The 14,773-nt window shown below is 41.2% G+C and overlaps 1 protein-coding gene and 1 pseudogene across 19 annotated transcripts in view; one reads left to right on the top strand and one right to left on the bottom strand.

Annotated features, from left to right (window-relative positions):
* Positions 1 to 14,773, bottom strand: part of HYDIN (HYDIN axonemal central pair apparatus protein) — a 516,394-nt gene that overhangs the window by 34,219 nt on the left and 467,402 nt on the right. For all 19 annotated transcript variants that reach the window (XM_078357699.1, XM_078357700.1, XM_035282169.3 and 16 more), the window contains 4 exons: positions 13,030 to 13,195; positions 10,199 to 10,346; positions 4,344 to 4,551; positions 3,639 to 3,860 (listed from right to left, as the gene is read on the bottom strand). In XM_078357699.1, coding sequence (XP_078213825.1) covers positions 3,639 to 3,860; positions 4,344 to 4,551; positions 10,199 to 10,346; positions 13,030 to 13,195 — 744 coding nt within the window. The remainder of the gene's footprint in view (positions 1 to 3,638; positions 3,861 to 4,343; positions 4,552 to 10,198; positions 10,347 to 13,029; positions 13,196 to 14,773) is intronic.
* Positions 6,532 to 6,647, top strand: LOC118149808 (U6atac minor spliceosomal RNA; annotated as a pseudogene).

Here is a 14,773-nt window from a genome sequence, read left to right as displayed (position 1 = left end):
GGAAAGCAGTTGGTGCTTTAACAAATACAGGTCTAGGGGTACCATTTCCAGAGATTCTGATTCAGTAGGTTAGAAGATTATGTATTAAAGAAAAGCTCCTCTGTAATCAGACCCTACATTGCCTCCCACTTTGCTCTTGCAGCAATGATTCAGCTTGAAGGCCCAGGGGTATACCAGGCACTGCTAGTTACTACCCAACATCTGCTCCCCATGGCTTCCTTCCTAACAGAACTCTGATTGGATGCCAATGTGCCTTGGTGCAAATGCTTCATTTCACACCTTCCCCTTGAAGCTCAGGATGAAACTAAGCCATCAGACATAGTTCCAGTGATTGAGATGTAAACAGAAGAGGACAAGAGGGTGTTCTATCTTGAATAAAAAGGCAAAGCCTTGCTGGGGAAGTTCTCTGCCTTCAAGCTCTTCCCCTTTCTTTTCACTCTGGAATGCAGACATAGGATGCCAGGTAGAATGGTCGTCTTGTGACCAGGAGATGACAAGAACGAGAACAAGGTTAATATGCCAAGGATGATAGAGTGGGAAGACAGAAAGAGCACAAGTCATCATCTGGACTTTTAATCACAAGGTAGTATGTGACTCATTGGTACATGAACTGAATTTGCTCTTCACAAACTCCCCATAATATGAACTTTCACAAATTGATAATTGATTTCAGATAAATTATCTATTATTCATTCTAAGCATCATTAGAATAAAATTATTAGAATAAACATTCATTTGAAACATGATTAGAATAAGTCAACAGTCATTGGTACAAGCTATCATAAACAACTTTATAAATTTAAAAACATTTTCTTATTCAAAACTTTTTTATTTTTCTTTTTTTCAACTTTTATTTTAAGTTAGGGGTACATGTGCAGGATATGCACACGCTTATGCAGGATATGCAGTGTTTACATTTTGTGGCTGATTCAATGAAAAGGATGTAAATTTATCACGTTCAACGATTCTGCCAACTAGAGTAGAAAGATCTTATGTTATGTTTCTGTTTGGTCTAAGAAATCTAAGTTCTGAAGAAGACAGTTCTCAAAAGGAATAGGTCCCTCCTGAGGCCACAAACCTGGCTTTTCTCAGAGAAGATGGCTGCAACTTTTCTGCTGAGTTCCAGGCCAAGAAAACAGAGGATCTTCCTGAACTCCCAATGGCCAGTGACACACCTTGGATTTTTTTCATGGCTTGAATGTTTGTCCCCTCCAAAACTCATGCTGAAATTTAATTGCCATTGAGACAGTATTGGGAAGTGGGACTTTTAAGAAGTGTTTGATTATGAGGGCTCACCCTCATGAATGGACGAATGCCATCATTGTAGGAGTGAGTTTGCTATGGCAGGAATAAGTTGACTGCTTCTTGCTCTCTCTCTCTCTCTCTTTCTCTCACTTCCTCCTGCTCCCCACCTTTCTTCCCCCAACCATTGCCCTTTCATCATGTGATGCCATCTGCCATGTTATCATGCAGCAAGAAGGTCCTCACCAGATGCTGGCAACTTGATATTGAACTTCCCAGGCTCCAGAACTGTGAGTATAAACATTCCTATTCATTGTAAATTACCCAGTCTCAGGCATTCTGTTATAGAAGCACAAAACAGATGAAGACAGGTTCCAATGGTTTTACCCCACTTTTCTGTCAATCACCTTCTTCTTGAGGATTTGGTAAAGATGACGTGTTAGACTGGGCATCCCAAACTTCTTTTCATTGTGGTTGAAGAACATGCTTTGCATGATTTCAATCCTTTTAATTTATTGAGGTATGTTTTATGGTCTACTATCTGGTCAATCTTGGACAATGTTCCATGTTCACTTGAGAAGAATGTCTATTCTCCTGTTGTTGAATGAAATGCTCTCAATATGTCTGTTAGGCCTAGTGCCTTCAGGATAATCCCAATTGTTCCATCTTCAAGTTTGCTGAGACGTTTTTCTCTTTTTTTCAACTATTTTATTCTATTTGCCACAGCTGATTCTTTCTTTTGCCATATCAACTCTGCTACTGAGACCCTGTCGTGAATTTTTCATTTCAGCTGTTATGCTTTTCAACTCCAAAATTTATATTTTTGTAATTTCTATCTCTTTACTGATATTATCTATTTGGTGAGACATTGCTCTCATCCTTTGCTTTAGTTATCTAGACATGGTGTCCTATTGTTCTTTGAACATATTTTAAATAGATGACTTCAAGTATTTGTCTATGAAATCCAATATATGGGCTTCCTAAGAGACAATTTCTATTGATTGCTTTTTTCCCTGTATATGGGTTATATTTTCCTGTTTCTTGTCATGTCTCATTTTTTTTTTGTTGGAAACTGGAGATTTAAAATAATAAGTGTAGCAACTCTGAAACTCAGATCACCGCCCCCCCACCCCAGGGTTGGTTACTGTTGTTACTCTTAGTTTATTTAGTAACTTTTTCCAGTAAAGTCTATATTCTTATTTATGCATTGCCAATAAAGTCTCTGCTCAGTTAGTTTAGTGGTCACCTTATGACTGAACAGAGATTTCCTTAAATCTGGAAACAATAAGTCTCCCAGCTTTTGCTGAGGGGCTCTTTGTGTGTGGTGGACATGCCTTTCACACTCAGGCGGGCAGTTCCCAACTCTGCTTTGGCTTTCCTGGGACCTAAAGGTTAGTCAGAGGTAAGAGCTTAAGGCCTTCACAGGTCTTTCCTGAGCAGTAACACAGCCTGGAGGTACACACATCCTATACATGCATGGCTTTCTAGACTCCAGGGAATATGTTGAAGCTTTTCAGAACCCCCCATGAATAACTTGTTCCCAGCCTCTCCTTTTTAGTTTTTCAATCAGCTTCTCATTTGCCCCTAAGGTCAATGCTCCCTCCATCAGGGGCAGTGTTAAATTACAATAGATTGTTTCTGAGCAAGCTTGCAGTCAGGTCAAATAGAAGCAATCCCCATGAGGGGGTTTCCATTGAACTTCTAGACAGGGCAAATAATGACAAGTCTTTTAGAATGGGGGCTTTTGGGAAGTTCTAATTTGTTCTACTTTCTCCAGGGTCTGATTGATTGCTGACTTTCACTTTGATTGCTGAACTATTGGTTTTCAAGGCTACTGCAGAGCTGGAGTGAGGGAGGAGGGAGAGAACAGGCCAAGTCAAAATGCCGCAAAGTTCGCTGTCCTTATGGGTATTCAGCCATTTTTCCTGGATTAGTACTCCTAGAATTGTTGCAAGCTTATCAATAATTTTCAGAATTCTGAAAAAGTTGATCTCAAAATTTTTTTCCAGTGGTCTCATTGCTATTGAAGAGCAGTGTTTTAGTTGTCCTCCTCTGCCATTCCTGCTGACATCACCATTCTTTGTTTTTTTAATTCAATAATTCATCTTAGAAAATGGTGTACATATTCTTTCCCTGCCCCCATCTATCACTGTTATTTATTTTAATGGGTAAATGTATTGCAGTGCAACTGCTTTTCAATCCACATTTACTCCCCAGGCACCTCAACCATGGATGAAGCCTTTGTATTAGACATTGTGAGGCTGTGTCCAACACAACTATCCTCTAGGAGCTTCTGGACATGTGGAGAAGACAAAGAACACACAGGAGAATTACCCTGTTTCCAGGCAGCATGCTGAGAGTACTTTTGGAGTTTGGACAATGTGAAATGGACTTGCCTTTATTGTGAGTTCCAGATCTGTCAAGACACACTTCTTAACTGGATGAAAAGACAGGATGGCATGTACACTCTGCCCCACATCCACAATGCTGTTAGTGGGTGAAAATTCCAAATACTGCAGCAGGGCTTTGGAGCCAGACAGCTCTGCCTGGAAGCTGAAGGTGAACTTTCCAGTGTTGATAAAGTTGAATTCACACTGGACACATTCATTTAACTCCACCTAGGAGACAGAGAACAGAGCAGTGAGTGCGAACCATAGTTCCCTTGTCTGGGGTCAGCATTTGGAACATGTCGATAAAAAATATCCTGTGGGAAATAAGGATGGCAGATGATGTTGGTGATTTGGCTATCTTCACCCTAATGGAGTCAGATATTCCAGCAAGAGCTACTAAGTTTTGGGTCCTCTCATATCTCAGAGAGCGAAGTGGCAACTTAGTTCCTAGACCTTCGCTGGTAGTCAGATATCCTTCCCGGATGTTTACCACAGGCGTTCTTTCTCCTCCCCACTGTCTCTCCACCCGCTGAAAAGTAAAACAAGAAAAGCATTCACATCATATCTACATACGTTCTGGGGATAGAGCTGCTCTTGGAGGGTTTCTGTTTTCCTGGTCTCTTTGGCATTTGAAGCAGAAAGACTCAGCTCATATTCATTTGTAATACTTTCCCCAGTCAGAATGGAAGCTGAGATAGACGGCACCTTTACCTCATAGAAGTTGATAACATTCTTCTGGTTGGGAGTCAGCAGAGTGACGGTGCCTGTCTTGTCCTTGCACTTGATCTCTGCATTCATAGTGTAGCCCTCAGCCTTGACATTTAACCTCAGAGGGTGGACTTTCTTTTCCACATTGCAGATCAAATTAAAGTTCACATCTCCTTCCTGCTTTGGTGTGAAGAAAATATCAATTGGAAACCTGGTCAGGGAACAAAAGAGCAGATTAATTGACCAGGCCAACTTGTTAAAACCTTAAAAAATATGAGCCTACTAGAGTAGCAGATTCATTATGAGAAAAAGACATAACTCCAAATTACGATGAGACTTTAAGATTTGTGGCTACGGTAACCAAAACACCATGGTACTGGCATAAAAACAGACACACAGACCAATGGAAAAGGATAGAGATCGCAGAAATAAAGCCACACACCTACAATCATCTGATCTTTAAAAAAGTCAACCAAAATAAGCAATGGAGAAAGGGATCCCTATTCAATAAATGGTGCTGGGATAGCTGGCTAGCCATAGCCAGAAGAATAAAACGGGACCCTTACTTTTCACCATATACAAATATTAACTCAAGATGGATCAAATATTTAAATGTAAGATCTCAAATTATAAGAATACTAGAAGAAAGTCTAGGAAGCACCATTGTGGACATCAGCCTTGGGAAAGAATTTCTGACTGAGTTCTCAAAAGCCCTTGCAATAAAAACAAAAATTGACAAGTGGGACCAAATTAAACGACAACAAAAAAGCTTCTGCACAGCAAAAAACCCACCATAAACAAAGGAAAGAGACAACCTACAGAACGGGAGGAAACATTCGGAAACTGTGCATCTGACACAGGTCTAATATCCAGAATCTCTAAGGAACTTAAACAACCGAACAAGCAAAAAAGCAAATAACCCCATTAAAAAATGAGCAAAAGACATGAAAAGACACTTCGCAAAAGGAAACAGAAAAGTGGCCAACAAACATATAAAGAAATGCTTCACATTACTAATCATCAGGGAAATGCAAGTCAAAAGCACAATGAGAAAACATCTCATACTAGTCAGAATGGCTATGATTAAAAAGTCAAAAACAACAGATGCTGGTGAGGCTGCAGAGAAAAGGGAATACTTAAACCTGTTGGTGGAAACATAACCTTGTCTGGCCACTGTGGAAAGCAGTTTGGAGATTTCTCTAAGATCGTAAAACAGAACTATCATTCAACACAGCAATCTCATTACTGGGTATATGTAAACAAACAAACAAAGCAAAGCAAAAACTTGAAGTCATTTTACCGAAAAGACACATGCACTCTCATGTCCACTGCAGCACTCCTCACAATAGCAAACACATGGAATCAGTCTAGGTGCCCACCAACTGTGGACTGGATAAAGAAAGTGTGGTCCATGTACACCACAGAATACTATACAGCCTTGAAAAGAATGAGGTCATTCTTCGCCGCAACATGGATGCAACTGGAGGCCATTATCCTAAGCAAATTAATGCAGAAACAGCAAACCAAATACCTCATGTTCTTACTTACAAGTTGGAGCTAAATATCGGGTGCACATGAATGTAAAGATGGCAACAATAGAAACGGGATTACTAGGGGGACGGGAGGAAGGGAGGCAAGGATTGAAAAACGAATGATTGAGTATTAAGCTTAGTATCCGTGTGATGGGCCCACGTGTACCCCAAACCTCAACATCATACAGTAAACCCGGCAGCAAACCTGCATGCATACCCCTTGAATCTAGAATAAAAGTTGAAAAAAATAAAAAAAAGACTTTAAACTAAGTCTTATAACGTAAGTTAATAAAAAAGAGGTTGCGGACTGAAATGTAAAGCTATAAAACTGATAGAAAAATTATGGAAGGACATTTTCTGAATCTAGGGCTATTCAGAGATGTAGAACAGACATGAAAAGGACAGTCCATAAAAGGACAAATAGATAATTTGGACTCCATCAAAAATAAAAGGTTTTGCTCTGTGAATAACCTTGTTAAAAAGAGGAAAAGACAAATTACAGATTGAGAGAAAATATTTTCAGACCATGTGTCCACTATGTATGTAAAGAACTCTCAACAATCAAAAATAAAAATCAAACAGGCTGAGCAGAAAACTGGCAAAAGACAAGAAGAGACATTTCACTGAAGAGGCTCCATAGAAGGAAAATAAGCATGTATGTGTTACATGAAAGGAGAGTAGGTTAGCACTCCCCTTGACAATGATGGAAGAGGCCCTCGGGCCTGACAACACATATATGGAAAATAAGCACATGCAAAGATGTCCAATATTATTATTCATTAGGAAAATGCTAATTAAAACTACAATGAGATATCACTATACACCTATCAGAAAGCTAAAATAAAAAATTGTCGCCAGGTGCAGTGGCTCATGCCTAAAGTTCTAGAACTTTGAGAGGCTGAGGCAGGTGGATCACTTGAAGTCAGGAGTTCGAGACCATCCTGGCCAATATGGTGAAGCCCTGTCTCTACTAAAATACAACAAAACAAAACAAAACAAAACAAAACAAAACAAAACAAAACAAACAAAAAACCCAAACTAGCCGGGCATGGTGACGCATACCTGTAGTCCTAGCTATTTGGGAGGCTGAGGAAAGAGAATCACTTGAACCCAGGAGGCAGAGGTTGCAGTGAGCCAAGATCGCACCACTGTACTCCAGCTTGGGTGACAGAGCGAGACTCTGTCTAAAAAAAAAAAAAAATTGTGACAACACCAAATTTTGGTAATGTTGTGGAGACTCTGGAACATTCACAGATAGCTGGTGGAATGTAAAATGGTGCAGCCAGTCTGGAAAGCATTTTGGCAGTTTTTTTTTCCTTCTGGAAACATGTCATTATCATACGCCCAGTAATTGCAGTCTTGCTCATTTTCCCCTCTGACATAAAGACACACAAAAATCTGTACATGAAAGTTTATAGCAGCTTTATCCATAACAGCCCAAACTGGGAACAATCTAGAGTCCTCCAGTGGGTGAATAGTTAACTAACTGTGGTGCATCCCTACTATGGAATGGAAGCCAGTCATAAAAAGGAAGAAACTCTCAAAACAACCTGGATGTATGTCCAGAGAATTATGAGTGAAAAACAGCAATCACAAAAGGAACGTATGCGTCTGTTAATACAACATTCCTGAAATGACAAAATGGTAGACATAGAGGAAAGTATTGGATTCCAGGAGGTGAGGAGGTGTTGCTTGGGGGAAGAGAAAAGGGCGTGGCAACAAAAGGGTCACACGAGGAATCCTCATGGTAAGGGAGCTGTTCTATGTCTTGACCCTATCGATGTCAATACCAGGTTGTGACATTTTACTGAAGTTTTGCAAGATGTTACCCTTGGGGAAAATCTGGTAAAGAACACGATGACGTCTTTGCATTGTTTCTTCTTCCCTTTTTTTTTTTTTTTTTTTTGAGATGGGAGTCTTGCTCTGGAGTGCAGTGAGGTAATCTTGGCTCACTCCAACCTCTGCCTCCTGGGTTCAAGTGATTCTCCTGCCTCAGTCTCCCTAGTAGCTGGGATTACAGGCATGCACTACCACACCTGGCTAATTTCTGTATTTTTAGTAGAGACAGGGTTTCACTGTGTCGGCCGGGCTGGTCTTGAACTCCTGACCTCAGGTGATCCACCTGCCTTGGCTTCCCATAGTTCTGGGATTACAGGAATGAGTCACTGTGCCCAGGGGTCTTTGTATTATTTCGTACAACTGCCTGTGAATTTACAATTATTTCAAAATGTAAAATTTTATTTGATTATTATTTTTTGAGACAGATGCTTGCTTCATCACCCAGGCTGGAGTGCAGTGGTGCAATCTCAGCTCACTGCAACCTCCGCCTCCTGGGTTCAACTGATTCTCATGCCTCAGTCTCCCAAGTAGCTGGGATTGCAAGTGTGTGCCACCACACTTAGCTAATTATTGTATTTGTTTGTTTGTTTTTTTGAGATGGAGTCTCACTCTGTTACCCAGGCTGGAATGCAATGGTGTGAGCTTGGCTCACTGCAACCTCTGCCTCCCAGGTTCAAGCTATTCTCCTGCCTCAGCCTTCCAAGTAGCTAGGATTATAGGCGTCTGCCAGCATGCCCAGCTAATTTTTTTGTTTTTAGTAGAGATGGCATTTCACCATGTTGGCCAGGCTGGTCTGGAACTCCTGACCTCAAATGATCTACCTGCCTCAGCCTTAATTATTGTATTTTTAATAGAGATGGGGTTTTGCCATGTTGGCCAGTCTGGTCTTAAACTCCTTACCTCAAGGATTTGCCTGCCTCAGCCTCTCAAAGTGCTGAGCTTACAGGCATGAGCCGCCACGCCTGGCCTGAAAATTAAAAGTTTAATTAACAAAGAGATTAGCCATGAAGTCCTTGCCTACTCCTATGTCCTCAATGGCTTTGCCTAGATTTTCTTCTAGGGTTTTTATGGTGTTAGGTCTTAGGTTTAAGTCTTTACTCCATTCATTACTAAAACACCAAAAGCATTGGCAACAAAAGCCAAAATAGACAAATGGGACCTAATCAAACTCCACAGCTTCTGCATGGCAAAAGAAACAGTCATTAGAGTGAATTGGCAACCAACAGAATGGGAAAAAATTTTTGCAGTTTACCCATCTGACAAAGGGCTGATATCCAGAATTTACAAAGAACTCAAACAGATTTACAAGAAAAAAAACAAACAAGCCCATTCATAAGTGGGCAAAGGATATGAACAGACACTTTACAAAGGAAGACATACATGAGGCCAACAAACATATAAAAAAATGCTCATCATCACTGGTCATTAGAGAAATGCAAATCAAAACTATACTGAGATACCATCTCACGCCAGTTAGAATGGCGATCATTAAAAAATCTGGAGACAACAGATGCTGGAAAGGATGTGGAGAAATAGAAACACTTTTACACTGCTGGTGGGAGTGTAAATTAGTTCAACCATTGTGGAAGACAGTGTGGCGATTCCTCAAAGACCTAGAAATAGAAATTCCATTTGACCCAGCAATCCCATTACTGGGTATATATCCAAAGGATTATAAATCGTTCTACTATAAGGACACATGCACACGAATGTTCATTGCAGCACTGTTTACAATAGCAAAGACCTGGAATCAACCCAAATGCCCATCGATGATAGAATGGACAGGAAAAATGTGGCACATATACACCATGGAATATTATGCAGCAATAAAAATCGATGAGTTCGTGTCCTTTGTAGGGACATGGATGAACCTGGAGAACATCATTCTCAGCAAACTGACACAGGAACAGAAAATGAAATACCGCATGTTCTTACTCATAGGCGGGTGTTGAACAATGAGAACACAGGGACACAGGGAGGGGAGCACTACACACTGGGTTCTGTTGGGGGGAATAGGGGTGGGACAGCGGGGGATGGGGAGTTGGGGAGAGATAGCATGGGGAAAAATGCCAGATATAGGTGAAGGGGAGGAAGGCAGGAAATCACACTGCCACGTGTGTACCTATGCAACTATCTTGCATGTTCTTCACATGTACCCCAAAACCTCAAATGCAATAAAAAAAAAAACAGAAAAAGAGATTAGCCAGGCAAGCCTGAACGTTGCGCTGTGGATTCACATATGCAGTGTATAGCAAGGAAAAGAATACAAAGAGAAAATATTTGAGATAAAGGGCTTAGAATTCTCAATGCTCCATATTGATCCGGAAAACAGATATCAGGGAGTAAGTAGGATGGAGATGGAATTGTTACGATCTAATCTTAGAGTTGAAAGTGATTATATAAATGGGGCACTCTAAGTGCTGGCAGGCTCGGTGACTGGCAGTGTCAGAAGGATGCAGACAAAGTGAGACCTTCATTTCTGTTTACCTGGACAGTGGTGGGAGCCAGCCTTCCATGGGACACACAAGCAGGCTGTTGCTGAAACCTTCAGAATAGCGGGAGTTGTCCTGGAAGGAAAAATCAAAGCCCTGCTCCTCCTTGTTGATGATCTGCACAGTCTCCCTGGCTTCTCTGCCTGAGGAGGAAACACAAGCCCTCAGTGGGGCCTCCTGCCTGCCCGGTGGAATCTCTCAGCAGACACCCGCGCCACAGGCAGGAGAGACCCTTTTTAGAAGACTTTCCCCAACCTCTTCAGCCTTTGTCTGCCTCTCTTCTTTCCTTTTCCTCTCCAAGTCACCTTCCTCCTTTCGGGGATTCCATGTCTTTCCTCATCAGTTGCCTGCTCCTGCTGGTGTCTCCTATGCCCTGGCCATAGCTCTCCTGGGATTCTGCTGACACTGTTTTCTTCCCTTGCTCCTTTAGACCCAAGAATTGTTAATCCCTCCCTGAATTCATTAATGGGGGCTTCACTTTCCTTGGTTGACCCCTTTAACTGCCCATGTATCCATAAATAATCCTTGCATCGAATTCTTTAAAAATAGACCTTGGGTAGGCTGGGCACAGGGGCTCACAACTGTAATCCCAGCATTTTGGGAGGCCGAGGTAGGCAGATCACGAGGTCAGGAGTTCGAGACCATCCTGGCCAATGTGGTGAAAACCTATCCCTGCTAAAATGAATATATATATATATAAAATAGATCTTGGGTGTGGCATGACTATCCTGGCCAGGGCCCTGACTAACACATCTTCTCTCACTGTAATCTTTTGCTCTCCTCTTGGCTATTAGAACATTTATTCTCCCATGTAAACTTTATAATCATTGTGTCCAATTCTCTCCTCTTCCAATTCTTTTGGGATTCAGCTGACAGATTTAGCAAATAATTTTTTAGTATAAATATGTCCCATGCAATATTTGGACATTCTTACACTTAAAATTATTAATTGCTATTTGAAATCAAAATTTAACTATGCATCCTGTATTTTATCTGGCAACCCTAGTTGGCATTCTAATTGGAACTTGATTAAATTTGCTTTTAATTTTAGAATTAACAAATGATCCGATCTCGTTTGGGGAGATTTTAATCAGATTTGATAGTTTCCTTTATGTAGGTCTTTTCTTGTGTGTATCTTGTTACATTTATCCTTAGCTATAGGATAGATTTTGTATACGTTTTGCCAGTACTAAGTGGATGTTTCCTTTAGATTTCTGTTTCTAGGTCCGAGTGCTAAAAGGGGAAACACTATGTTTGCATATTTGTCTTGCATCCGCCTACCTTTCCAAATTATTCTGTTGGGTCTAGTAGTTTGTTTTGCTTTTCTCTAGAGCCTCTTGTGGTTTTATGTGTATAAAATCATCAACAAAAGCAAAAAAAAGATAATTTTATCCCTTTTTCCCAATGTTTATATAAATTATTTAATTTTCTTGTTTGATCAGATTTGCTAAAGTCTCCAAGCAAGTGTTCAATAATGATGGTGATAATAAACATCCTTGCCTAATTCCTCATTTTAACTGAAGTAGTTTTAGTCATTTACTACAGGATCATAAATGCCTCTTGATTTTGGTTAATCCTTTTTTCCATCAACATCCACTTTGCTATAAGAGCTTTTGCTGGGAATGTCTGCTAAATGTTGGCAGTGGCTTGTCGGTGTATATTAATATTATCACATGATTGTTCTTTAGTCTATTTTGTCTAATATTTATTTATTTATTTTAGCAGAGATAGGTTTTCACCACGGTGGCCACTGATGTAATGATTATATTGAAATGTACCACTGTTGAATTCTTGGATTAAACTCTTACAGTTATTATTCTTATGCTATATTGCTTGCTTCTTTGTTCAAAATCTTAATAAATGCTGTAATCCCCCCTCCCACCTACTTATGTGTATCAGTAAAATACATATCCAGCTGTTAACACTGCTTTCCTCTGGGATGGAAAGAGAAAGATGAGACAGGATGAAAGCGGAGAGGTTAAACTTTTTCTTACACAACACCACATTTGTGGACTTACTAGAAAGAATATTTTATAAAAAAACCAACATATTATTAAAAACACCTTGACTTTAGTTGTATTTTATACACTCAACAGAGAGAGATGTCATAACCATGGGAAAGATACATGGGGTTATAAGGGACCTGGCAATTACTTCCTTTGTTTCTCTTATGTCTCTGCTTAAACGTCACCTTCCCACTGTCTCCTGGCCTTCCTTATTCTCCCTACCCTGCTGTCCTCTTCTTTAAAGCACTTATCACCATCTGACATGGTGTGCAGTTTACATAGTTTCTTTTGGCAGCCTGTTTCTTATTTCTAGAATGTAAGCAACAGGATAGTAGGGACTTTGGGCTTTATCCATTAGGGCAATCCCAGCCCACAGAAAAGTACCCGGGCCATTCTACAGACTCAGTGATATTTGCTGAGTCAAATAAATGCACAAAAGGATGAGAGAGGAATCTGACCACTGTGACACAGACCAAGAAACAGACACCCCCCCCATAAGCTGGGGGCAAGTGCAAGAAGGATGGGGCCATATTGAGGCTCCAGAAATAAACAGCCCATGTCTTAAAGGAATCTGCCAAGTAGGATCTTTAACAAGACTCCTAAATTTCCTGAAGCTATTAATTGTGGGTTTAAAAGATACTTGGTGGAAATTAGATTGAGAGGTAAATATTTGGTGGCTTCCTAGAACCTGATTGAGACCCTCTGATATGCTTCTGGAAGACACCAGGAAAGGCTTCCTATGTAAGCTTGCTCCTGGAGCTCTTGATGACCTTGCCCAGATCATGCCAACTCTAAATACATACCAGCAGGGCTGCCTTACCAATGAGGAGAGAGCTGAAGTTGAGGTGTGACTTGTTCAGAGAGATAAGAGGGTCAGTAGTTTTGCCCACCAGCAGGAAAGGGACTGTGATGTTGTGTTCAGGGATTAGGAAGGTCCACAGTGATTCAGTGATGTCCAGATGGAAAGGTGTGAACTGGAACACGATCTAAGAAGACAATTTGGAACCAAGTGGTGAGAGACACTTCTGTTTGCTTACTCCAAGAGCCCCTGGGGACTTGTCAGCATGAGGGTCATGAAAGTTGATTATTGCTACATTTCTACAATCCATGCAAAGGCACATAGGTGAGGCTGTACCAGAAACATCAATGTCCATCTGCCCTGCTCATGTGTTCTTCTAAGGGAGTCCCCCCAAACCACAGCCTTTGTATTTGTGCCATGTCTTTGGATGGCATGGTTGTACTATAGCTGACTGGAACAAAGAGTTGGCACCCATCCCAAGGAAAGACAATCCCCATACTTGTCCATAGCTGGACACACAGCCAAAGACAATATGATTAGCAGGGCCAACCAGATTTCTTTCTCGGAAGTTTGGAATTAGAAAATGAGTGGCCAGGCCAGCTGGCAGTGGAGCTGATGGTGAAAGGTACCATGCAGGTGAACTGGGCTATGGCATGTCATTACCAATTTGCTAAGTGATATTACAAAGCAACTGAAGAATCAATCAATCAACAGTGAAGAAACTGGTCAGTGGCGAGAGAAAGGAGTAGATGGGAAAAGAGAAGCAGACAGTCTGAGGAGGAAAGTCCAATCTCAAAAGCTGCCCCAGGCTCGCTTGCGCGCTCTCTCTCTCTCTCTCTCTCTCTCTCTCTCTCTCTCTCTCTCTCTCTCTCTCTCTCTCTTTTGAGCTAACTTGAGTGCATTTCTTTGCAATCAATCAGTCAGGACCAAATGAAGGAATAATGGTGTTTGGCCAAAGAGGAACCACACAGGTTAACATGCATTGTCCATACCACTGCCAGGATGATGCAGGGAGGTGCTATGGAGATGTGCCACCTCAGTGACATTACTGTCACTCAAAGACCAGCATGGCCCTGGATGATGGATTTTGGAACTTGCCTCTCAGAATTGAGCTCACGTTTGAAACATTTCTGGGCTGAAGTGGGAGCCATGATTCAGGTAGGATTGTGTCTATGGTGGACCCAGCTCCTGGACCTTACCACATTTAACTAGATGGCCTGGGTACTGACATTATACAGAGGTCAAAACCAGGTGGAGAGTCTACAAGTATGTTTTGTTTGGTTTGGGAATTGTTAAAAAAAAAATCGAACTAGCCACCAGCATGTAAAATAGGGAGCTTCACATAGAAATTTGGAATCTTGTCTTTTCCACAGTTTGGGTGAGTTGGTCCCCTTGACCGCCCTTGTCTGCAAAGTGGTCATCTGCCAGAGAAGCCCTGTGGCCAGTGGCCCTGGTGCCCTGTGTTACCCACGGATGCCCCCTTGGCCTACTTTATTCATTTGTGTGACACTCTTGAGGGCACTGGAATTCATAATTTTTGTTTCATGGATTTATTTCTGTCTTCAAGATTCTCTGCAGTACTGGCTGGACATGGGGCTCACAGATCTGTTTTGGCCAGCAAGTTCATATTTCTTTATTTCTGCCCCATATTGTGAAAATATTTAGGACTAAGTAACGGGACATGGCTCCACTCTGAATTGACCTTTGGCCTAACCAAGTAAAAACACATCAGTGTCCTTTCACTGTTTTTGGTCCTTTGACAAAA

The sequence above is a fragment of the Callithrix jacchus genome, chromosome 20 (genome assembly GCF_049354715.1).
Source record: "Callithrix jacchus isolate 240 chromosome 20, calJac240_pri, whole genome shotgun sequence".
Lineage (NCBI taxonomy): Eukaryota > Metazoa > Chordata > Mammalia > Primates > Cebidae > Callithrix > Callithrix jacchus.
The sequence above is the reverse complement of the archived record's forward strand: the minus strand, read 5'-3'. Positions and strand labels throughout refer to the sequence as shown.